This window comes from Mus pahari, chromosome 1, assembly GCF_900095145.1.
Source record: "Mus pahari chromosome 1, PAHARI_EIJ_v1.1, whole genome shotgun sequence".
Taxonomy (NCBI): Eukaryota; Metazoa; Chordata; class Mammalia; order Rodentia; family Muridae; genus Mus; species Mus pahari.
In genome coordinates, this window is record NC_034590.1 from 89,637,253 (window position 1) to 89,664,337 (window position 27,085).

Genomic DNA, 27,085 nt, shown 5'->3' on the forward strand with positions numbered 1-27,085 from the left:
TAGTATTTAACATAAATTCATGCTTTCTCTGTGTTAGGCAAACAGTCTATCTGTTGCCATGTTCTCAATCACTGTGCTCCCAATAACCATAAAACGTTACTTTGAGCTTTGGTTTCTCCATCTGAATGCTAAATGCTAATAACTGTCAATTATAAACTAGGTTATTGGTTTCCTACTGAATATAATTTCACTAAAAAATCAGCATTAGGGACGAGCGCTGGCTCAGTGGTTAGGGTACTTACTACTCTTGGGGAAGACTCAAGTTTGGTCTCTGGCACTCAGAGGGAGACTTACAACTGTCCATAACTTCAGGTCCAGGGGGTCTGCTGTTCTCTTTTAGCCTCCACAGGCACCAGAAATACATTCAGTGTACATATAAACATACATACAAGCAAAACACTCATACACATACAATTAAAATAATCTTTCTAAAAACATCGGCCTCAAATGTAATCATTCCCTAACAGCGATGGATTACAATAGAAACAAGATTGTTCTTGTCAACCATGATGGTGATTCAGCATCCTCTCTCACAGCTAACAGGAGTGACTCAGCTTTTTTATCAAGTGGCAACCCTGGATTCTTTTAATTTTTTTTCAGACTTTTGGATAAAAAAAAAATTAAGACGTTGATTCATCAGGTCATCTCAACTTCCTAAGAGGACCCAGTCGAGAGCAGAGCACCCCACAAACCCACGTAACTGCCTCAGCCTGGCATTCCCTGAGCACCTACGGAGCCTGGATGCTCTCACCTGCACCATTGCTGGGCTTCATCTCACGTGACCACACACGCCCCCAGCAGTTGTAAGTGCTAGATTCTATGCTAGAAGCTTTTCAGAGATCCTATTTGTGATTGAACTTGAACTGCCCACTGCTGTGGGTTCTAGAAACACACTCCTGTTTGGAAATAGTAATAAAGCAAGCTCCCTATGGAGTTGGGGTACCTTAGACTTTGCTGTACTCAGATCCGAGGCAAATGCAACCCTGTAGCTCCTCCCTTCATGTGGTACCCCCTTTTTGATGAATAGACAAGACTCCTCGCAGACTCTTGTCACCTTCCTACCCCACTGCACACAACGTTCAACATGAAGTCTGGAGCTAACCCAAACCTTCCTAGCTCTCTCAGCAGCACATACTCCACAAGCTCTCCTGTCAGAAGGCCCTGAAGCAAACCCACTCATCCATGATAGCCAGCTCTGCAGGGGAAACAGAGAGAGGAATAAACCCCTTTCCTAGACATACCAGTGATGTCATTCCTTCCTCCACCAGGGGGACCCATGGCAGTCACAAGCAGAACATCCACAATGTCCAGCCTGTTTGTGTCTTTCTTGTCAAACCAGTAGCCATGGTCAATCCATTGTCTCAGCAGTTCGATGGGGGGCTGGGCTCCATACACCTCTTTGGCTGGCATGTTGAGGTCATCTGTAGAAGGAAGCCACAGCCACATACACTGAGTCTATGGGATCCTTTGATTTTTACAGGGGTCACCAATGAATATTCCCTCCATGAGAAAGTCTGTTTCCAGTGACCCCATTCCCATTTGTCTTAGTCAGGGTTTCTATTCCTGCACACCACCATGACCAACAAGCAAGTTGGGGAGGAAGGGTTTATTTGGCTTACATTTCCATACTGCTNNTGATCACCANAGGATGCAGGACTGGAACTCAAGCAGGTCAGAAAGCAGGAGCTGATGCAGAAGCCATGGAGGGATGTTCTTTACTGGCTNGCTTCCCCTGGCTTGCTCAGCCTGCTCTCTTATAGAATCCAAGACTACCAGCCTAGAGATGGTCCCACCCACAAGGGACCTCTCCCCCTTGATCACTAATTGAGGAAATGCCCCACAGCTGGATCTCATGGGGGCATTTCCCCAACTAAAGCTCCTTTCTCTGTGATCACTCCAGCTGTGTCAAGTTGACACAAAGCTAGCCAGTACACCATTCAAGACCCAGTAAGTAGACATCCTAATCAGTTGGGAAAGGGTTTCGAGTTTTCTATCTTCTTTTCTATCTTCTTGCCCATCATGGCTATAAGATACACGGGTGACATCAACAAATGAGCATTTAACTTTCCCCCAATTTTCCTTAGCCAAAATACACTGTCTGCAAGACCACAGACATTTTGTTCATTGTCCAAATTTTTTTGTTTGTTTGTTATACTTTCAGTGTTGAGAGGGAGTCTCACTGTACTGCCCAGGCACTGTAGACATGGTGTCTGCCAGCGAACATATTTTCAGTGGTGATAGGGATTGAACTCAGAGCCTCCCTACATGCTAAGCAAATGCTCTACTACTGAGTAACAACCCCTCCTTCTGAGGGGCTGAAGTCTGGTGGGAGCAAGGCTTTAAACTAGGACCTTTCATGAGCAAACTCAAAATGTCAAGAGGTGGTTACAAGTTCTCGTAAGTACAAGAACATTTTCTGTCTGCGACCCAGCACTCAGGCTGGGCACAGAGGAGACACTAATTCCATGGTGGGGCTTGTGGGACCGTGAACGGCAGCCTGTTTTCTGGTCGATCGAGACTTACTCAGGAGACCAAGTAGAAACTCTACAGGGGATGGAACAGTGAGCCACGCTCCGAGACACACATAGGTGCCTGACACCACAGAGCCCCCAACTCCATAATCCTGTGACTATCAGTCACTCAGACAAAGTCCCAAACTCCTGGCATTCTGGCTAGACTCCACCCTCACAGTTACCTGACAATAGCCAGGTATGCTCCTCCTCACAGCCACCCTGCAACTGCAAGAAAGCCCAGCCCGCTATAAAAGGGCTGTTTTTCTATTTTCTCTCTTTCTCTTTACCTTTCTACAATAAAGCTCTAAAACTATTGACCGTCTCTGCTCATCGAGATTCACTGTGTTGGGGCAAGAGAACAGGCTTTCCTCTAAAGACCCAGGCCTAACCTCCCACAGGAAGGCCTTCCTGTGCTCCAGCCATGGCCTCCAGGCTAGCCAGACTCAACTCTCTCCCCTCTCCTCTCCTCTCCTCTCCTCCCCTCTCCTCCCCTCTCCTCTCCTCCCCTCCGCTCTCCTCCCCTCCCCTCCTCTCCCCTCCCCTCCTCTCCTCTCCTCTCCTCTCCTCTCTCTCTCAAGGCTCCCCTACCCTCCCTTCAGGCCCCAGGCCAGAGTCCATCTGAGGGCATGTTCTCAGCTTTTCCATGACATACAGCGATATCTGGGATGTCAGAGACTGAGAACCTGTTGTCTCTGGCCTCCTCGAGGTCCAGAGACCCCGGATTACTCCCTCTCTTCCCTCGAGGACTGGGGTTCTGTGGCTTCCCACAGCCAGACGCCCACCCGGGCTGCAAAGAGGGAGGGTAGACTTGGGGGACTGCACTGGAGCTCTGGCAGGACGAGGGTTCTCTCCCACCCTCTTTTATTTCCCCAAGACCCGCTGCCCGACAAGGGCTCTTGGTTTTTGTTTTTGTTTTTCAACAAATATTAATAGACTGATCAGTTTGTGTCAGTCAACATTTTAGGAACTTTAGACACATTAACTGATTTAATGCAAATGCATTCGAGGTAAGGGACAGAACCTTAGATCAGGGGGGCTGAGACAAACTATACCTAGGGTTGAACATTGATATAGAACCAAGTTTAGTTTAGTGCAAGGCTTCAACTGGCTTTGGGTATATCATAAAGATTGTGGGAGACCTGGATGGAGGGGAAAAAGGAAGGGTAGAAAAAGAAGGAAAAATACAATGGATAAGATTCCTGCCTTTCGGGCTGGTGAGATGGCTCAGAGGGTAAGAGCACCCTACTGCTCTTCCAAAGGTCCGGAGTTCAAATCCCAGCAACCACATGGTGGCTCACAACCATCCGTAACAACGCCCTCTTCTGGACAGCTACAGTGTACTTACATATAATAAATAAATAAATCTTTTTTTAAAAAAAGATTCCTGCCTTTCAAGAGAAGATGAGCATGTGTAAGGATATAAATATAACCATGAAATGTATATTATTAATACATGAGTTTAAAATACAGGACACAAGATAATCCAAGACAGTGGGGACATTATGAGTATCTCCTGGGTCAGCCAGCCTAAGACAACCATGAAGATTAGTAATCTCATGCAGGTCTGACGCTCAAAGGGGGGAAAAAAGAGGAAGTACTTTGTATAAAGTGACTGTTGAAAGTCTATGCTCTTATTTCATCAACATTTTCTTATCAACTATTGGGTTCCTTCGCTTAGTGATGACCCACTATCTGATATCACTCAATGAAGACCCACTTATCTGATGCAAATGGACACAAACGTTATTTCTGGGGGTGTTGAAGTTTAGCTGCCAGCACCACAGTCTCCTAGGCATACTGTTCACTAGAGAAGAAAGAAGAAAAGCAGAGCAGAAAGGAGGGAGAGGAAGGAAGGAAGTAACAAAGGAGGGAGGAAGTGAGAAGAGGCAGGAGACATGGTGGTGGTAGGAATGCTAACCCACCTGCCAGGAAGCTTTGCCTTACTGCAGTTCGGATACAAGAACTTAATCTACCCAGACCCAAGCCAATGCCTTACCTACAAACACCACTGCTTTCTTCCCTATGGGAGGCCCAAAAAGGCCTTTCCTCCGACGGTCCAGCTTAGACATGATGATATCCTGGGTCTGGTTGGCTGAAGTTCTGGCAGAGAAATTGATGAAGTTGGGCTGGTAGACATTTTTGGGAAGGTGGAGAAGGAAGTCATTGGTGATAGCTGATTTGCCAGTGCCTGTGGGACCCACGAACAGTATCGGGATCTCATGGTCCAGGTAGGTTTTTAAGAAGAAGGACTGCCGGGCAGTCTCCATTGTGGGAATGATGAGGTCTGATACCTGTTGCACAAAGATACAGGAAAATCTTGGTCCTGGACCAGGAGGACTGAATCTTGGGATTCAGGGGATCTGGGTTTAACTGTAGCTCCATTCTTTATTATCTTTATAAAATTGAGCAAATGTTTAACTTTTCAAGGGACCTTAGTTTCAGTTCTGAAATGGGGACAATCATGGCATTTAATACTCAGTTGTCAGAGATCAAACGGGACCAAACACATAAAGGGAGTGCTTTGTCCCTGTTTCGTAGATGAGGAAGCAGAGGCACAGCAGGTCTTCTTCAATAAGAAGTGGAAAGGTAAGGATTTTGGATTCTAGCTTGTATGATTCTAAAGTCTACATTCTTAATACTAAACCAGCATAAAAACCAATAATAAGGGTCAGGATCAAGCTTCTCTCTCTGAGACTTGCTTTTACCTTGCTTTGTCTCAAGCAAGAGCCACCTTCCATGTGCCACCTATTCTGGCTCAGAAGGTTTAGGTATGTTGTAGTCAGATAAGAAGATTTATAAGTTGAAGGTTTGGTCTTCAGCGTAGAAATGTTCAGAAATGGGGATTTTGTGAAACAATTGGATCCTAAGGGGTTTGAGCCCATCAATATATTAATCCCTTGATGGGTTCATAGCTCATTGGTTTATTGGAAGTTGGTAGACATAAGAGATAAGACACACTGAAGAGGTAGAGGGGACTTTGGGGCACAGTTTTCAGGCTTATATTCTGTCCTTGTCCTCTCTTTTCTCTGCTTCCTAGACATTATGAGGTGAGTGGTTTTTTTCTCTGCTTAGCTCTTCTGTAGTAACGTTATACCTCAACACTATCCCTGTGACAATGGGGCTAAGTGAGCATAGCATAAAATTATGAGCTAAAGTTTGCATTTTCTCCTCAGAGTTGACTTTCAGACATTCTGCCATAGTGACACAAAGCTAATGCCAGAAGACTTCTCTTGTTCCTGATTCCCTTTCCCCAACATTGAGATTCTAGGTCCCAAGACCCACACCCACTGAATCTCCCATTTTTTTCCAATATGGGAATTGAATATTTTCCCTGGGCCTCAGCTCCTAAGTGGATTTAGAGACCCCAATCATAGCTTCTGGAATTCTTATTACTTTGGATAGAATATCTTACCTAAGATTGAATTCTCTGAGCCTGGATCCTATAATCATTTTGTCACAACTGATCCCTTGGTGGGGCAAAACAAGGGGTAGAAAGGTGTATATTACATGTAGAGGTCTCCTTGTATCATGTCTGGTTTGGAAAGGAGATGCTGTGTGGTATGACATCAGGGAGCAACATTCACACTGCAGTTTGTAAATGTTGCTTCCAAAAACCAAACTTGACCTTGACTTGGGTACCACCAAATCTGTGCAGCTTGGAAGCTTTTACAAACAAAAGCTTGGCTTCTTTTGGGAAATAATTTGGCTAACTGAAAAGAAGCAGATGGGTATGGTCATTAAAGCAGAGAAGAGAACGATCCTACAAGGATGCAGACCAGGATGCCATGCCTATATTATTCTGAGGTCTTCCCTGTAACCCTTTGAGGCAGATGATAAAACAGGCTGCAAGCAAGCCAGGATTCTCTATGTTAGTGATGCTTGAATGCAGGTTCAAGACTCCCACTTTACAGCATAGATCAGGAACTTGAAGTCAGCTGGAGTTCACCCAGTGTTATTTTCATTTGACAAGAGGAAAATACCCATTGGAGCTGAAAATACTTTCTACACTGGGCCCTTGACCATATGAGTTTAGTACAATTTCAAATCCTTGGAATTCAGACAATAGAGCTGTATAAGGTCAATTAAAGCTGAGGATCTCAGTGCTGGGCCTTCTTTATAGAACCCAGACCCTAGGATGTTTGTCCTGAGATCAGTACAATCACCCTTGTCTGAAGTATCCTTGTGAGTGCAGCTGTGGTCCTGCAATACCCTCACGTTTCCATCTGCCCTCTAAGAGCCCACTTGGAAGTTCTGTACAGTCACTGAAGAAGAATACATAAAATACACCAGGTTATCCAAATGGAGGTACAAGAGCACTCATTTTGCGTATTCTTTGTAGGACTGAAATATAGTGCATTAGCCATTACCCAGGAAATCCATTGATTGAAACTCATCTTTCTGAGTTCTGCCAGAGGAAATTTTTCTCTAAGGATATAATGTGGGGGTTTTTTAGGCTTAGATAATGGCAATGATCAGAATAATAATGAACACCTATCTAACTCCTACTATGTGCTACGAGGGTGTGTATACTACCTTCAGTCTTGGTAATCACCCTTTATTATTTTTTTCCATCTTACAGTTGGATAAACTGAGGTGAGGAACTTGAAGCCTATGTAATAAATCTAGGTCTCTCTGATATTACACTCTATGCTTTTGATGGTTTGATCTTTGCAGAACACTTCATGGGAATGCTCATAGGGAGCTGGTAGTTCTTCCATTTGGAAGGGTACTTGGAAAATTCCAGAAAGCCCAGCATTCCCTTTACCTTTGCATTCGCAGGGATAGTCTCCTCCCCCTTGGTGATATATTCTGTCCATGCATTCCAGTGTCCACCCCCTTGTTTGAGGAAGTAAAAATCATAGATGCTTCCTGTACCCAAAGAAATAGAGCATGTCATTAGCAAACCAAGGTAAGTTTCATATTTGAGGAATTTGACTGCCTCAGTTCTAGGCAGCTAAAATGCCTACATGCCAGCCAGACCCAGCACACTTGTGGTGACACTTACCTGTCACTGGCAACCACAAACTGGGGCAAAAAAATCTTTATTATTCATATAAAATGGTAAGTGAAGATTATGTAAGTTCTTCTTGATTTTAGTCTTTGGGATAGGGGCCTGTTCTGTATTGAACTTGGATTTGCTATGTAGCCAAACCTAGCTTACGACTTGTTTTTTTTTTTTTTAAGTACATGCATTTGTTTACTTGGTGGTGGCATGGGGGCATGTCACCACATGTGTGTGGAGGATGGAGGACAATTTACAGAAGTCAGTTCTTTCTTTCCACCATGTAGGTCCCAGGGGTCAAACTCAGGTTGTCAGCCTTGGCAGCCATCTATATGGCTAGCTCCCTAGCTTTAAAGTTGTGAGCCTCTTACCTCAGCCTTCTTGTTAGTATGAATATTTGCTTGTGTATAAGCAGGTATATATGTATGCATATATGACTGTGAGGGTCAGAGTTGATGTCCTATGTTTTCTTTGATAGCTCTCCACCTTCACTTTCTTGAGATAGAGTCACTTGCTGATCCTGAACTTCACTGACCCTGATAGACTGGCTGGCCAATGAACTTCAAGGATCTACCTGTCTCTGTGCCCCTTGGCACCAGGGGTATTATTATGCTGGCATTTTATGTAAAGTCTAGGGATGCAAACTCAGGTCTTCATGCTTTGGTGGCAGGTATCTTAATGACAGAGCCATCTTCACAGCTCCAGAAGCCAAAGTATTTTTAATAATAAAAGCAACAAATTTCTAAATAACAAAAGAAAGTAATAAATTGATCTAAATCTCTTGTTATATAGCAATTTCCTCCCAGATAAAACCTTCATCTTGGAGGGAATGTCATTAAGAGTCAGGATGTTAAAAGGGGAAGTGAAACATTTCATCCTACAAACAAGTTCCTTCAACTCAGGAAATAAACAGCTCAAAGGCTTCAGGAAGTTCCTGAAACCAGCAAGATGCTGTAGGTCTCTCCCTTGCCAAGTATATATAAACAGTAAGGTCTGCTGAGAGACACTTGTAGACCAACTGAGGTACCTAGAAGGGACTCTCGAGCCTGTCACACGCCTGCATGCTGTGCAGTGTGCTCCAGGTTTGCAGCACTCATGAGCTGTCATCCATGCTGGAGTGGGCTTTGGTGCTGCTGCTGCCTTTTCTGCTCCCATAAGTGACCCTTATAGTAATTTCTGTTCCTATAAGTAATCCTTCGCTCATATCCCTGTAACTCCAATGACACTCACTGCTTCATCAGTGTAGACTTTTGTGCTATCCTTACTTGGGACTCTCCTTGGCTGTCCACACAGAATAAGTAGATGCCTGTTCTTGTCTCACCAGGGAGAATACTATACAATAATTCCATATGTAGAAATAAACTTTTGATGACAGTTTCTCCAGTCCTTTCTCCAGGTGCACTAATATATTAGAAATATAACAACACACTGATGAGAAAATATTTTATAAGAATGTGGTCATATGACATATAATTTTTAAGCACTGATATTCAATTTAGCTATGTGTAGTGGAAAAGTCTGAATTCCTGGTGTTTATAAAACTATGACAGGAGAATTGCAGTTTTGAGGCAAGCCTGGGATACATGTAAGAAGCTATCTCTAACAAAAAATATTTAATTTAATTTTTCTTAGTTGTAGCAGAAGATAGCCATGGAGCAGAAGAAGCTCTTGAACTTCAGATACTCATTGTTCACTATAAGGACACTGGTTCCACATGAGTGCTCGAGTGTGTGGACCTAATTTACAGGCATGTGCATGTCCTTGAGAGCACAGTAGGTAGAGTCAGAGGACCAAGGATATGGGCTTTTAGATGTCTTCTATACTGCATTTGAGACAGGGTTTCTCATTGATCTGGAGCTTCACTAAGTAGCCTAGGCTAGCCCAGGAGTCCCGCAAGCTCCAGCAAGTCTTCCTGTCTCTACCTCCCATCTTGACCTCTCTAGGATTTCAAGTGCCTGCAGACACATCCAGCTCCTTAATGTGAGGGATTCAAATTTACATCATTATACTTATGAGGCAAACACTTTACAAACAGAGCTCTCTCTTCAGCTCCCAAGGGCATTTCTTAATTAAAACCTGTAAGGAGTTAAAAAATCATTATGCTTTTAAAAATAACTTAATCCAATATTTTATGATTGTGGTTTTCATTGTTGTACTGTTGTAAAATAAAAGTCAAGTATACAAAAACGATACTATGAAAACCATCAGGTACCACTATGTAGCTTCAATGATTACCAACATTTAGCTTCTTCTCTCATCCACTCCCTATCACCAACCACCTTGCTTCCTCCCCTGCCCTCCCCTGCTCTCTCTTATCCCCCACCCCTCACCCCCTGCCTTCCTCCGCCCTCTCCTCCCTTTCCTTCTCTCTGAATCTCACCTTTGGCAAAAGATCTCTTTTTTTTAATGTAAATACTAAACTTTGATCTTAGGAATGCTTTCATTTTATCTTATAAGTTTTGCTATGTTGTGCTTTAATTTACATTCAATTCTGGGGTTTGCTATCTATTGATTTCTTCAATGATTCAGTCATCATTTGATTAAATTTTATTCGCTCTCCATGATTTTGTTTGTGGTCTTTAGTTTCTCTTGGTCTTGATTTCAGTTTTATTCCACTGAGGACATATAAAATACAATAAATTATTTCAGTCTTTTCTATTTGTTAACTGTTGTTCATGTCATGTGATATGATCTGTTATACAGAAAGTTTCATGGGGTGCTGTGGAGAGAATATCTTGTGTATTGTATGGGTGTATCACCTGTCAATTAAAAACCCTATGGTCTATGGCTTAGGTCAGGAAAGGAGGTGGAACATTTGGGAGGAAGAGGGAATTCTGGGAGAGAGCGAGGCAGGAGATTTCATGTGGGAGATGTGATGATGAGATGGATGGATAGTACTGAGCACAGGTAACTGGCCATGTGGCAGAGTGTAAGTGAAAAGAATTGGGTTATTTAAGTTATGATCTAGTCAAAGTCCACCTTAACTATATGGCAAAGGTATTTGTAAATATAATTTAAGTCTGAGTCTTATTTCTGGAAGCATGGGGATGGGAGGAAAACTAGACTCTAACTCTACCAGGGTGCTGGGAATACATGTTTTGTAGTGCTGTGAGGGAGCATTATGCCTGTTAGACCCATTTGATTTACAATGTGATTTAACTTCTTTCTTTAGCTTCTTTCTTTTTTTCTGTCTTCTCTTTTCTCTCCTATCCCCTTCTCCTCCCCTCTACCATCTCCTTCCCCCTCCTCCTCTCCACTCATCATCTTTCCTCCCCTCTCTCCTCTCTCTCTGCCTCTCCATCTCTCTTTTTCTTCTCTCCTCTCTTTGCCCACTGCTTTCCAGCATATACAGAATTAAGTCTCAATTCTTTCTGCAGTATTTTTTAAAGAATGTCTTGTTGTTGGTATCGTCATGCATTAAGGAAGGGCACTTCTTCTGTCATCCTATTCCCCCTCAGCTTTACTCAGAAGTAACTCTGGTTCAGTATTTTTATTTTTTAAAAGACAGTTTCTCTGTGTAGCTGTCCTGGGACTCACTTTGTAGACCAGGGTAGCCTCGAACTCAGAGATCTGTCTGCCTCTGCCTCCTGAGTGCCTGACCACGGATGACATTTTTAGAAGGCTATCTGACACTATATTCACTGGACTAAAAACTGTTCTCTAAAAAAACTACCATTTCTGTAAACTCATCACAAGGAAATGATTTACAGCCCAAGTAATCATGTGACACCATCTGTGATCTCACACCACTGTGATCACAAGGAACCAGTTGAGAAGGCCTCCATTAGGAAGCCAGTGAACACTGTGCCTTATAAAATGAAGAGAACACCTATGTATTAAAACAGAAAAAAATTCTTAGAGAAATAATCACAGATGAGAGCAAGGTGTGGTAGCTTACCTACTATCTTGGGCAGGGGATAAGTAGAGTTAGTAAGAGAAAGAATTCTTGGCCAGCTTTGGCTACATAGTGAGACCCTATCTCAAAAACAAACAAACAAACAAAAAACAACAACAAAAAGGTTTGAGGATGTAGCTCAGTGACAGACCACTGACCTAGCATCCTCAAAGCCTGGCTTGGATCCTCCACACTGACAACAACAACAATAACAAGAGTTTTAAAATGGACATATACCATTATGAACATTACATACAAGGATGATAAAAGATGAAGACAGATCCACAGGAAAAAGTACATTTTGAAAACTAAAATACAATTAACAGGTTGATGTGAACAAAAAAAAAATATTTTTTCATCATTTTTCTTTGAGAGGTTTCTTTTATAAGAAAATAAGAGATACTAAAAGCATGTGTCAGTAACATATTTTTCTCCTTCCCTTGTGGGTTAGTTTGTGGTTTCATTCAAGAACATTTAGGCCAAAGAACAAATTTAACTAAAATGGACCTACCAACTATGTAATTTGGCCAGCACTCCCATTTTGCACATCTGTGTAGTGGATCTGAGTTTACTCTAAGCCTAGAAAATCACTATGAAGAGTGACTGAGCTCTAACCTGTCAAGCATTTGAAGGGCCCTGGGCATACAGGAAGCTGTCTGCCAACACTAAGTTCCGAGCTTCTCCTTAGAATCACTTTTATTTTCGTTGCACTGTGGCTGTCAGTCAAACTCGGGTCAGGGAAGAAGGAGAAGAGAGCAGAATGAGGAAAGTGAATGCTCTGCTGCCTCTCAATGCCTCACCTGCCTCCAGCTTCTTCCCCAACTGAAGAGCAAAGCAAATGTCTCAATTGGGGAGCGCCTTTTCAACGGTCATACAATGAAGACTTCAACAGAGGGAAATGGCAGCATCATCTAGAAAGATAAATCCCTGGCTCACACACAAGGATCTCACAGACATGGTTCCTAGATCATGAAAAACCAAGAAAGCAGCATCCCATGAAGTTGGAGGTGGATTTCCTGAAGTTTATTCATAGAACTGTAACCCTGGATGCTTGTGACAAGGCTGGAAAGGCATTTGAATCGTCTTCAGGTGACTAGAAGGAAGTGAGACTGTATGTTACATAATTGCACATACATGAAATACTAAATCCTTGGAGAATAGGTTAGTGGCTGCCTTCCAGTGAGGAGAACAGAGATGAATTGAATACATTGATGAAGGATCTTACAGGGGTGATGGAAATAGCCTAAAACAGGATTATGGTGATCGCCACATTGAGTAAGCTTTCTAAAAGTCACTCATTTGTGTAATTAAGTGGGTGAATTTCACAGTATGTAAAGTATGACTCAATGGAGTTTTTACATAAAAAAGTACACCTACCCCTTTCAGGATAAGTGGGGTCTGGCTAGGAACTTCTCAGTCTGCTACTATTTAGGAAGAAACAGGAGAATAAAAGATTAGTGTCACTATAAGCAAACATGGAAAGAATCTTGGTAGAATCCCTTTTAAGCAGAAAGCAGATGAGCTGGATGAAGAAAATGTTTGGATAACATCTTCCAAAGGCCCATGTATTGAAGGCCTTTGCCTATGGCCCTAATGGAAGTGGATGGAACCTTTAGGAGGCAGGATCCAGTAGAAGGAATCGAGATGATTGGACACATGCTCTTGTACGTACCAGCTCTTCTAACTCATCCTTCTGGCTTCTGGGTCAGCAGGAGGTGAACAGCTTTCTGTGCCATGTGCTGTCATTGTGATGTGCTGCCTCAGACCCCAAACTAGTGGGCCAACTCACTATGGGCAGAGACCTCCAAAGCTGTGAGCCTTCTTTTTTTTTTCTTTATTAGATATTTTCTTTATTTACATTTCAAATGCTATCCCAAAAGTTCCCTATACCCTCCCCCACCCTCCTCCCCTCCCCACCCACTCCCACTTCTTGGCCCTGGTGTTCCTCTGTACTGGTGCATATAAAGTTTGCAAGACCTAGGGGTCTCTCTTCCCAATGATGGCCGACTAGGCCATCTTCTGCTACATATGCAGATAGAGACACGAGCTCTGGGGATACTGGTTAGTTCATATTATTGTTCCACCTATAGGGTTGCAGACCCCTTCAGCTCCTTGGCTACTTTCTCTAGTGAGCCTCCTTTTAAGTTGACCTTTTCAGGTGTTCATAATTTCAGAATGGAAAACTGACCAGAACATAACAAACCAAGTGATTGCAGAAGAAAGGAAAGGAAGTCTGGACCCTTCCCAGTGGCTGCCCCAAAACTGCACTGATCATTAAGCAGCTCTCCAGCTGCCTGTCAGCTACTGTTCTGGGAGGACAGTGATGTCATCCTCTCCTTTTCCCTTCACTTAGCAATTTTCCATAGATGAGATGTCAAGAGAGTCACAGAGCCCAGTAAAGAAGGGGGTGGAGAGAGTCATAACAATGGCACTTTCAATTCAGACAGGAAGCCTCCAAGCTAAGGAGCCACAGAGCCTTTATGCACAGATTAAACAAACAGAAAAGTCTGCTTCTCACAGATGCCATTAGTTGATCATATGTTGTCCCTGGATCCCTGCCACCCAACTGTTCCTTAATCTAGAGCATAAATTACTTCAGATTCATTTTAAAGATATATCATGAGCATTATTTACCCTTATCATAACTTAAAGCAATGGTAAGTTTGAAAACTATCAGGAAGAAAATAGATATTTATCATGGGGATGAAAGTAAAGTTAGACTTTCTAAACATTTGCTCACATTGGTGACTTGATGTGGCAGAACCTTCCTCTTATGAATAAAGATTTCAGGGGACAAATCACTGGGCAAGGAGTAGGCGGGACTTTCAGGTTAGGGACAGGAAGAGGGGAGACAGGAAAGAGATATGGGATTTTTGGACAGGGACAGCTTGGAGGACAATATGTAGCTAACAAATGGCCCCTGATTTAGATGGCGAGTCTGGAGGATTTATAGTTAATATGGCTTACAAGGTTAGGATGCTAGTTGTTGCGCTCAGCGATTGAGTTACCTTTTGATTCTGAACTAAGTTTGTGTGTTTTCCTTCATGCGGTGACTCAACTGAATTCCAGAGAGAAAGGTATGGTGACAAACCATGGGTTTGCACGAAATGCAAAGGCTGTGGGAATTTGGAAGCTTGGGGCTGTCATGGTAGTGACCCGCCAGTGGGAACTTAGTGAGCTGAGTGGAGAGATTTCTGTGCTCCGGGTCAGAATCCACCAAAGATGAGAGCAAGCAGCCAGGCACTGCTGGCGTAGCATGGATTGCATTTTTACACTTCCCGCTACAACTTGAGGAAGGTCATTTTAGTCTTGTCAACAGCTTTTGCTTCCTTGCCTCTTTTATGTGTTTGTGTGTGTGCATGTGCTCTCACTGTTTTGTGTGTGCATGTGTGTGTGTCTGTGTGTATAGGTATATATGTGCATGTGGCTCAAAGTTGCTGTTGGAAATCATACTTGATCACCCTTCTTATTAGTTTTGAGAAAGTTCTCTCAATCAAACCCAAACTTTTCAGTATGGCTAGTCTTGCTAACCAGCTTGCTCTGGGGATTCCCTGTTTCTGTCTTCTGAGGCTGAAATTATAGATGAACTACTGCATCCATTGGGTACTTTATGTGTGTTTTGGAGACCCAAGGTTCAGCCCGCTTGCATGTGAGACAAACACTTGAAGCACTGAGCCATCTCCCCAAACTACCAAAGCTCTTTCTGAATCAAAGCTACTAAGTAGATTTCACCAAAGATGTATATGAAGAAGTCAGTTGGCAGTGAATACTTGGAATTCTGGTTTTTTGTATGCTACATTGGTTAATGGGACAAAGAAAGAGGATATTAGGTCACCAAAGTGCACACAGACATTGTGGAGGAAGTTACCTGGAAAAAGATTGGAAACACTTCATATCTTGCTCCAAAGATGAAAGAAAGATGTCATTGCAGAGTGGACCAAGAATGGTATCAAAGGCAACTCATGAGCCATGTCTGCAGTCACAGAGAGTAAACAGACTGGCCTGAAGGGCTAAGGAGAGCAGAAAACAGCATGTGGAAATGCAGCGTGAAGAACAGTGTGGAGGCCAACCTGAAGAATATATCTCTAAGACATGGTCAGCATGAAGTTCACTGGCTTCAGAGGATGGTTTACCACCCTCAGTAAGGTGCAGAAGGCATCAGTTTGAAAAAATGAAACAGGAACAAAAAAGCACAAGGAGAAAATAGGCTGAGATGAAACAAAGATGAAATCAAAGGTGAGATGTCCAGTCTCTTCGGAACAATGGCAGCACTATTATACTGTATCTATAGAAAACTATAACACTATTATACTGTATCTATAGAAAACTATAACACTATTATACTGTATCTATAGAAAACTATAACACTTATACTATATATTATATATAACATCATTATAGTATAATTTATCTTAAGTGTTTTTATATGTAGTTACTCATTTAATCCTTCCAGGAACACCACAGATATGCTCTATTATTGTTGTACATATTTTAGAACTGTGGAAACTGAGAGGTGCTGAGGAATTCGCTTCAAGTCTGCCAGCGAGTAAGTGTGGGAGCCAGAATTCCAGCCTTGAGTATTTTATTCTGGAGTCTATGCTTTTAACTGTTACATTAAAAATGGCAGGAAGCAAAATATGCAAAGGTTGACTGAAATTATTCAGGGTGGACAGGAGACTAATTAAAGTTGAGGATGACTGGTATTAAAATAAAAACCCACTTCAAAACAAAAACAAGGAAATATGATATAATAGATACAGAAGGCATAGAATACAGATTTCCCTTTCTGACTAAACAGGAATCAGATTACAGGCAAAATAAATAAAAGGATACCTATGTCTAGACATAGTCTGTCAAAACAAAAACAAAACACAACCTACAATAGAACATTAAATAAAGAACACATGAAAAGCAAGCTACCACTATATATAAAATTCAGCCTAACTTCTAACTAAAAAGAGAAGAAAATTTAATTACACTCTGTTTTCACATTTCAGATGTAAATAGAATGACAAAACACACAAGGAAAAACAGAGTGTCAAGAATAAATGGGCAAATCCATTGCCCATTGATTGGAATAATTTGATGACCTCTATCAATGAGAAAATGTCAGAGAATAGTTAAAATGAACACCACCATTGCAAACCAACTGAACAATTACAGTTCACTATCTAAAAACAGCAGACACGAATTCTTCTTAAATCACATGGAATGTTCACCATGACAGGCCACATTCTTGACTAGAAAAACGTTTTAACACATTTAAATAATAATAGATACTATGCAGTATATACTTCTAGAGCACAATAGAATTAGAATAGAAACCAGTAAGAGAAAGATAGCTAGAAAATCTCTGTATTGGCTAGTTTTGGGTCAACTTGACACAGCTGGAGTTATCACAGAGAAGGGAGTTTCAGTTGGGGAAATGCCTCCACGAGATCCAGATGTAAGGCATTTTCTCAATTAGTGATGGGGGGGGGCGTCCCCTTGTGGGTGGGACCATCTCTGGTCTGGTAGTCTTGGATTCTATAAGAGAGCAGGCTGAGCAAGCCAGGGGAGGCAAGCCCATAAAGAACATCCCTCCATGGCCTTTGCATCAGCTCCTGCTTCCTGACCTGCTTGAGTTCCAGTCCTGACATCTTTTGGTGATCAACAGCAGTGTGGAAGTGTAAGCTGAATAAACCCTTTCCTCCCTAACCGCTTCTTGGTCATGATGTTTGTGCAGGAATAGAAATTCTGAGTAAGACAATCTCAGTTCTTCAAGGTTAACAGACAAATCAAAAAAGTACAAGGTTTTGACATACAAATCAAAAAGTACCAAGGGCTGAGGAGAAGGCTCAAGCATTGCTGCACAATCAGCCCTGGTGAAGATCAGAGTTCTGATCACCAAGGTGTAATAATGCCAGGTTGGGTTTGGTAGCTGTGGTGGTTTGAATAGGAATGGCCCCCATAGACTAAAGAGTGTGAGTACTTGGACCATAAGGAGTAGCACTAAATTAGGAAATATGCGTTGTTGGGGGAATAATGTCACTGTGGAGGCAGGCTTGATATCATATATACTCAAGCTATGCCCAGTGGATCACACAGACCTCTTCTGCTGCCTACAGAGCAAGGTGTACAACTCTCAGTTCCTTTTCCAGCACCATGTCTTCTTGGACATTGTCATGCTTGCTGCTGTGATGATAATAAGCTGAACCTCTGAAACTATAAGCCAGCCTCAAGTAAGTGTTTTCCTTTATAAGAGTTGCCTTGGTCATGGTGTCTCTTCATGGGACTAAAACCCTAAGACAGTAGTTTTTCTATAATTTCAGCACTTAGAAGTTGGAAGTGGGATCCTCACAGCAAACTGGCTAGACAGACTAGCTATATTGTCAAACTCTGGGTTCAAGTGAGACTCTGCCTCAGTGAAGAAGGTGGAGAAGGGTTGAACAAGACAATCAACATTAGCTGTGGGTCTCCATCTACACATGTACCCACAGACATGCATATACATGAACACACACACCACATACATAGAGGAAAAGGCTATCAAGAGAAATTTAAAAATATGACCTAAATGCAAATTAAAATGTGTTTTAATACCTGTGAGATGCAGTGAAAGCAACTCATGGAGGAGAATTTTATCAATGATTGTATGTATCAGAAAGAGACACATAACTAAAATCAACAATGTAAGTACATTTTAGGAAACTAGGGATGCTGACAAATGTCCATCGTCTATTCTAGAAGACACGCCCCGTTCTATGAGGTTAGCATTATCCAAATGCCCAAACCAGAGATGTTATGAAATATAAGTTTTTCATCCCCATATAAATGCATTTCCTCAACAAGATGTTAGCAAATTAATGAAATAGGATTGACTATAGGGATATAAAGCTGGCTCATCATTTGGAAATTTTCTATAATCTATGTTGTTAACATGAAAAGAAAAACCATGTCATATGATTTTCATAAATATTTTTAAAATCCAACATCTACTGTGCTAGCTAGCTTTTATGTCAACTTGACACAAACTAGAGTCATGTGAGAGGAAAGAACACCAACTGAGAAAATACCTCCATAACATTGGGCTGTAGGCAAGCCTGTGGGGCATTTTCTTAATTAGTGAATGATAAGGGAGGTCTTAGGTGGGAGCAAAGGTTGTCCTGGGTTTTTATAGGAAAGCTAGCTGAGAAAGCTATGAGGAGCAAGCCAGTAAGCAGCACTTCTCCATGGCCTCTGCATCAGCTTCCTGCCCTAAATGCTTTTGAGAGTGAACTAACTGTGTTAGATGGAAGTCTGAGTGAAATAAACTCTTCCTCCTTTAAATTGCTTTTGGCCATTATGTGTCATCACAGCAGTAGAAAAGTTATTGAGACAGAAATTGGTATCAGGAGAATGGAGTGTTGCTTCTGCAGACCTGACCAAGTTATTTTGGGGAGGAATTTGGAACTTTGAGCTAGAAAATCCATTGACTTGTTTGAGCACTCAGTGGGCTGTTCTGTAGGAGCTTAGAAGACAATGCTGATAGAAATGCAAAGATGTGCAACCCTGAGATTCCATCTCACACCAGTCAGAATGGCTAAGATTAAAAATTCAGGTGACAGCAGATGCTGGCGAGGTTGTGGAGAAATAGGAACACTCCTCCATTGCTGGTGGGATTGCAAGCTTGTACAACCACTCTGGAAATCAGTCTGGCAGTTCCAAAGAAAATTGGACATAGTACTACTGGAGGACCCAACAATACCTCTTCTGGGCATATACCCAACTGGTAATAAGGACACATGGATGGATCTTCCAACTGGTAATAAGGACACTTGCTCCACTATGTTCATAGCAGCCTTATTTATAATAGCCAGAAGCTGGAAAGAACCCAGATGTCCCTCAATAGAGGAATGGATACAGAAACTGTGGTACATTTACACAATGGAGTACTACTCAGCTATTAAAAACAATGAATTTATGAAATTCTTGGGCAAATGGATGTATCTGAAAGATATCACCCTTAGTGAGGTAACCCAATCACAAAAGAAGTCACTAGATATGCACTCACTGATAAGCGGATATTAGCCCAGAAACTTAGAATACCGAAGATACATTATGCAAAACAGAAGAAAACCAAGAAGGATGACCATTGTGTGGATACTTCATTCCTCCTTAGAATAAGGAACAAAATACTCATGAAAGGATATAGCTACAGAGACAAAATTTAGAGCTAAGATGAAAGGATGGACTATCCAGAGACTACCCCATCCGGGAATCCATCCCATCATCAGCCACCAAACCTAGATACTAATGCACATGCCAGCAAGATTCTGCTGAAGGGACCCTGATATTGCAGCCTCTTGTGAGGCTATGCCAGTGCCTGGCAAACACCAAAGTGGATGCTCACAGCCAGCTATTGGATGGAACACAGGGTCCCCAATGGAGGAGCTAGAGAAAGTACCCAAGGAGCTGAAGGGGGCTGCAACCCTGTAGGTGGAACAACAATATGAACTAACCAGTACCCCCTGAGCTNGTGTCTCTAGCTGCATATGTAGCAGAAGATGGCCTAATCGGCCATCACTGGGAAGAGAGGCCCCTTGGTCTTGCAAACTTTATATGACCCAGCACANGGGAAGGCCTGGGCCAAGTAGTGGGAGTGGGTGGGTAGGGGAGCAGGGGCGGGGGGGGCATAGGGAACTTTCGGGATAGCATTTGAAATGTAAATAAAGAAAATAATAATAATTAAAAAAAAGAAATGCAAAGATGGAGGCGTGTCTTGGAAAGTTTAAAATCTCTCTCAGGGCCATTGCTATTTTGAATAGAGAATCTCTGGTGTCTGATCATCTGGGGCTGATGGTAAGAGACCAGAACCACTGAAGTAAAACCTCTGCTTTGTCGGGACAATCGATGCTGGTTAACTGGAGCTGAGAAATTGGTGGTGCACCATGAGGTGAAATCTGGGAAGTGTTTGTCCAGGGTCAATGTGTCCTAGGGCTTGCCTAGATAGTAACTTGTGCTGGCAGCCTAACTTGGTAGTGTGTAAGAGTCTTTTAGATGATATTCATTTTTGGCATAAAGGGTTTATTAGAGAGCATTTGAGGCGCCATACCATGAAGAGGGTCCAGAAGAGGCTATTGGCTAAAGTGCAGCCCAGTTGTTGTAAAAGGTCCCAGTACTATGGAAAGACTTCCAAGAATAGCAGCAAGAGCTGGCCCAAGCCTAGCAGACCAGCTGTGTACACTGCAGAGTGGAGGCAAAGAAGTGGCCAACCACTTTGGAGGAACCCAGAAAATGTCTGGAGTGAACCCCAGACATTGAGCACTGAGTTATTTACAGTTGGAATTTGGTTTTGCTTGTTTCAGATTATGATTGTGCCCTGCTTCTCATGAAATAAAATATTTATTTCTGATTTTGCTGGAACCCAAGAGGCTTTGAACTTTTAAAAAGATTTTGGAGTTTTTTTGAGATTTTAGATTTTAAAAGAGTTTGAATTTTTAAAGAAACTAAACTCATAAAGTGTTTGAATTTGTAAGGATGTGGGACTTTTTAAGTTTGTAAAATACCTTATATTATAATATTGATATTAATGTGTGATTTTGGGTGATGAACAAGAAAGGAAAGGTTATGGCTTAACAGTGTTGTGTTTATGTGTCAAGTTGACAAAGGATCAATTGTGCTAACTAGTTTTATGTCAACTTGACACAAGCTAGAGTCATCAAGGAGGAGAAAGGCTCAATTGAGAAAATGCTTCCATAAGATCAGGCTGTAGAGCATTTTCTTAATTAGTAGTTGATGAGGAATGCCCAGCTCATTGTTAGTGTTGCCACCCTGGGCAGATGGTTCTGGTTGTATAAAAAACCAGGCTGAATGAGCCATAAGACACAGGCAAGTAAGCATTATCCCTCATGGCCTCTGCATCAGCTCCTGCCTCCAGGTTCCTGCCCTGCTTGAGTTCCTACCTTGCTTTCCCTCAATGGACTGTGATTCAGGATATGTAAACCAAATAAACTCATCCCCATGTTGGTTTTGGTCATGGTGTTTCATCACAGCAGCATAAAAAGTAACTGAGACACATACTCATAATAAAACATCTCAGCAAGTTAGGAATAGATGGAACATGCTCAAAACAATCACAGATGCCGTCATACTTAAGGGCAAGGACTAGATATCTTCCTCCTAGGTTGGAGTTTTTCTCCTAGGATTCTAAGATCCTCTTTCATCACACCTGTTCAAAGTCATACTAGGAAGTCTTGATAATGGAATGAGATAAGGAGATAAAAAAAATAGGGAGGAAGAAAAAGCCTTATGACATAAAAGGATAACATGGAAGAGACTCTAAAGAAAATCTTCCTGGAACTTATTAGTAATACATCATGATTTTCAGGTACAGAGTCAGCTTCTTTCCTGCCTATCAGAAATGATCATGTAGGCTGGGGAGATGGCTCAGCAGTTAAGAGCACTGACTGCTCTTCCAGAGGTCCTGAGTTCAACGCCCAGCAACCACATGGTAGCTCACAACCATCAGTAATGGGATCTGATACACTCTTCTGGTGTATGTCTGAAGACAGCTACAGTGTACTAGTATAAATAGTAATAAATAATATTTTAAAAAGAAATGATTACATAGAACTTAAAATTCAAAACATAATACCATTCATACTGTATCAAAAAGAAATTTATAGGATCTACATGGAGAAATGACAAAGATATGATAAAAGATTAAAATGTAATAGGAAGGTAAGTCAAAGCTATATATAGAAAAGAATTATTAAGTTACAATGCCAATAAAACTCTCAGTAAGCTTATGCATGTATATATGCATGTATATATATGTACGTACTATGCATTTTTTTTCTCTGTTTTGTGTGTGTACATATGGAAGTCAGAGGTCACTGTCAGGTGTCTTGCTCAGTCTCTCACCATATAATTTTTTGAGACAGGGTCTCTCAACTGAATTGGAATTTGCTGCCTGTCTTGACTGGATCTACCTGACTGTCCCCCTCAGTTCTGGGGTTACAAGCCATGTATGTCACCACATCCGGCTTTTTCAGGGGTGCTAGAGATTCAAAGCCAGGCCCCCATTCTAGCACAGCACTTTGCCCACAGAACCGTCTTTCTAACCCTGAATCATGTTAATCTTAAGCAACCACCACTCCTTTATTAAACACTCACACCCAAGAATATTTGTGGTTAGTTCAAAGATAATATAGCAGTTCCAAGACAGCCAGGCTACACAGAGAAACCCTGTCTCGAAAAGACAACAACAACAAAACAAAAACAAAAAACAAAGATAATATAGCAAAATTGGCTACTTCAACATGTGATATTATAAGGACAAAGTTAAAAAGAAGCACTAATGCTACAGCCACCAAACATGAAGCACGTAATCATACAGAACAAGACGAGAAACCATCAAGAAGGACAATAGCGGAGGTATTTCTTATTTTTACTGGGAGGTGAAATGATGAAAAACTTACAAAAATAAAATAACATCCCAAACACCTCCCAAAATAAACTATAATTGTGGTTTTATATTTAAAACATAGTTAAATGTCCCAAAGACCTATTTTAGGGCTACTTATGTCTTACACGGGGGTGGAAGGGTCGGCTCTAAAGAAGCGATCCCCGTACTCCCTTAGTTTTTGATAAGACCTTATATGTCCCACACATTCAGTTGGGTTTGGGGCACGTGATTTAAACTCACATAACGGGGCATAAGTACCTCTTTCTGGGAAGATGTTGTTTTTGGTGAGTTTCACACTCTTGGGCCTTGGGTTACGATCATCCATGCCCATGATCAGGTTGCGGAAAAACACATCAAATTTCTTTCTGCTCTCAGCATTGATGGTACCCGCCACAGTCCACACCAAGGAGAAAAGAAATAGGCCTTGCAGCCAGAGGAAGATCTGCTGGCTTGACAGACCTTCATGCATCTCCATTTCCTCCTCCTGGATGTCCCGGAGTTCATCTGAAAGTGAAAGAAAGCGAAGCGTGTGTTGAGAAAAGTGTTGGGCATGCCAAGAGATGAGTGCTGGGTCTGCCTATGAAGGACCTGGAAGGTGACTGATATAGCTGAGAATCCATTCCATACACTCCACCCTTTATGATATATACACACACACAGTGACTCCAAGTTCTTATGGGTGTGTATGTCTATAGACAGGTTCATGTGTGTTACATGTCGTTCATGTGTGTTACATGTCGTTCATGTGTGTTACATGTCTGAGGATACAGGTGGAGGTCAGAGTTGGATACCGGGTGTCCCTCAAATGCTCTCCGCCTTTCTTTTATGAGACTGGGATTCTTATTGAACCTGGAGCTTGTGGATTTAGCTAGACTAGCTGGCCAGTGAGCGCCAGAGATCCTCTGTCTCCACCCCCTAAGTACTGGAGTTATAGGCAATAGCTATCATGTTTAGCTTCTACCTGGGTGCTGGGGATCCGACCTCAGGTCCTTATACTTGCATGGCAAACACTTTATAGATTGGGCTATCTATCTCCCTAGCCCACATATATTTTTTATTGTGGTTAAACACATTTAAAAACCCACTACTTCAGTGGGTTTCACTACATTCACATGGGCAGCCATCATTACTATTCATAATCAGGGCTCCTTTATCCAGAACTGGAGCTTGGTACCACTAACAATAGCTTGTCCTCCACTCCTTACATGGCTGGCACCGTATTTTCTATCTCCATATGTGTGACTCCAAAGCACATTCTAGAACTGTTATTTTGTGATTAATTTATTTCATTAGCATAGATAGTATCTTCTTGCTTCACCAATTTTGTGCTTGTCAATTATTCTTTATCTATTTATTTTTAGTAATTATACTACTTTGAATTCTATTTTATACATATGGATGGTTTTCCTTGCTTTTATGTATGTGCACTGTATATGCCCGGCACCCTCAGAGGTCAGAGGAAGGAGTTGGATTCCCTGTAACTGAAGATATAGATTGTTGTGAGCTGCCATGTGGGTACTGGAAACTGAATTTAGGTCCTCTGCAAGAGAGACAAGAGCTTTTAACTGTTGATTCTTCTCTTGACCACCCCCCAATATTTCCTTAAAAAAAAAAAAACCCAGAATGTGTTTTACTGTGTGATTATACCATTTTGTTTACCCCTTCATCTGTTGATGGATGTTTGGGTTAGGGAACAACCTGAATGTGTATGTATGGACATATAAATATCTGTTTAAGTCCCTGTATTCAGTCATTTTGAGTATATACATAGAAACCAGGATATTAATCACATATGGAAAGTCTATTGTCCCCTTTTCAAAGAAACCACCAAAATATTTTGACAGACAAACTGCTCACTTCATATTTACAGCAATGGTCTGTAAGTCCACAAGGATTTCAACTTCTGCATCCTCTCAGACACTTGTTATTTATTTATTGTGTGAAAAGATATAACCATCATTGTGGATTTGATTTCCATGTGATTAGCGTTTTTTTGTGTAATTCCTGACCATTTGTAGTTTCTTGGAGAACTGTTCATTCAAGACCTTTACCCATGTTTGTATTGTTTGTATTTTCATGCTTCTTTCTATATCCTCCAAAGTAATTCTTTGTATGTGTATGTGTGTGTTCCTGTAGCTGTGAGTGCACTTATGAGTGCTGATGTTTGTGTATATATGTGCACATGCATGACTGAGGCCAACCACGGTTGTCCTTCCTCAGGTGATATATATATATATATATATATATATATATATATATATATATATATATATATATATATATATACAAAGTCTCTAATTGGTCTGGAGTTTGCAGACAAGGCTGGGCTGGCCACTTAGTAAATCCTTCATATCCAGTATCTCTGCCTCTCCTCTCCAGTTCTGAAGTTACAAGTTTATGTCACCACACCCCAATTTTCCACATCATTTCTGAAGTTTGAAAACTCTGATCTTCTTGTATGTCTGACATGACTGAGCCATTTCTCCTGTCTTTGATGCTAATCATTTTTAATTTTTGAGTCAGGGATTTATCATGTATACACAGTTGGTCTAGAACTTGATATGTAGGTCAGGCTGGCCTTGAACTCACAGAAATTTAACTACTTCTGCTTTTAAGTGCTGGGATTGAAGGCTATATCTCCTTGCTTGGCATCTGATATTAATTCTTTACAGTCACAAAATTTACAAACATCTTTGGTTCTGTGTGGGTTTACCTTTCACTGTTAGACAGATTGACCTTTTGGTGTAGACAGATTTTAAATTTTAATGACATGCAGTGTGTCTATTCTTTTTATCTTTGCCCCATGTCTTTGGTTCTACATCCAAGAATTTGTTGCCAAGTTAAAAGTTAAGATCTTGTTTTTTCCACTTAAAAATTAATAGTGATTTTTTTCTTTCTGTTTAGATCTTGCATCCATTTTGAGTCGATATTTTTCTTAATATTAGGTAATTATCCAGCTTCCTACATAGCCCTGCCTGTCTTAGAACTCACAGTGGAGACCAGTCTGGCTTTGAACTTGCAGAGATCTGCTTACCTCTGCCTCCGAGTGCTGAGATTAGGGCTCCTGGCTGCAAATCTTTTTTTTTTTTTAGATTTATTTTAAAATAATTTGTATGTTTGTGTATGAGTGTGGGTAGGAGCATATGAGTGCAGGTGCCCAGGGAGGTCAGAAGGCAGCTTTGGATTTCCTGGAGCAGGGATTTTAAGCGGTTGTGAGCCACTTGACATGGGTGCTGGGCCCTGCACTTGGGTCCTCCACAAGAACCGCAAACACTTTTAACCATTAAGCTATCTCATCAGCCTAGCCAACTTCACTCTTTTGCAGTGACTATCTAGTTCACCTGGTAATATTTGTTGAAAACATTGTTCTTCCCCATGGATGGTCTTAACATATATAAGTCAAAAATAATTTAGCCATGTATGGGAGGTTTTGTTTCTGGGCTTTTTATGTCTCTGCTGGCCATATCAGTCTTGGTGCTAGTACAATACTGTTTGGATGACAATAGCTTTATGATAAGCATCAAAATCAGGGTCAGTAAATTTTCTGGCTTTGCTCCTCTCCAAGATTGTTTGGAGGTATAGGATAGAGCTACATGTCTATAATTCCAGCACTGAAGAGGATCAGGCAGGATGATCATGAATTTAAAGCCAGCTCTAACCAGAATTCTAATAGGGTAAGTGTGTGTATACACACACAGATATATGTTTGTATGTATATACACACATTCTATTATATATACAAATATATACACACATATAAAAATATATAACACATATGTTTATACACACAGTATACACAGTATATGTATATATACATGTACACATCCTATTTTTATTATATATGTGTATGTATGCATATATATACATATATACATCTATAACACTATCCACATGCAAACACATATACATATACACACACACCAGGTGTGTGTGTGTGTGTGTGTGTGTGTATGTGTGTGTGTGTGTGTGTGTGTGTGTATAGATCACATTTTCCATGTTCTTAATTCAAAATACAGAACCTCAATTAAATTAACTGGCTAGTATCAAGAGGCAAGATTGTCAAAAACAAGAAAAGACAAAATGTCACAGGTTGGAGCAAACTATGGAAATACAGCAATTAAACGCAGTGTGGTGTCCGCATAACTGGCAGTGTGGCACCCATGCTCTTCCTTACTCTGACAATGATATTTTTTAACTTATTTTATTAGATATTTTCTTCATTTACATTTCAAATGCTATCCTGAATG

The 27,085-nt window shown here is 41.3% G+C and overlaps 1 protein-coding gene across 2 annotated transcripts in view; it reads right to left on the minus strand.

The window, feature by feature from the left end:
* Dnah3 (dynein axonemal heavy chain 3) overlaps positions 1 to 27,085 on the minus strand; it is a 169,146-nt gene that overhangs the window by 56,178 nt on the left and 85,883 nt on the right. For both annotated transcript variants that reach the window (XM_029547398.1, XM_021201455.1), the window contains exons 40-43: positions 23,097 to 23,367; positions 7,279 to 7,382; positions 4,510 to 4,804; positions 1,242 to 1,421 (exon numbers count right to left, since the gene is read on the minus strand). In XM_029547398.1, coding sequence (XP_029403258.1) covers positions 1,242 to 1,421; positions 4,510 to 4,804; positions 7,279 to 7,382; positions 23,097 to 23,367 — 850 coding nt within the window. The remainder of the gene's footprint in view (positions 1 to 1,241; positions 1,422 to 4,509; positions 4,805 to 7,278; positions 7,383 to 23,096; positions 23,368 to 27,085) is intronic.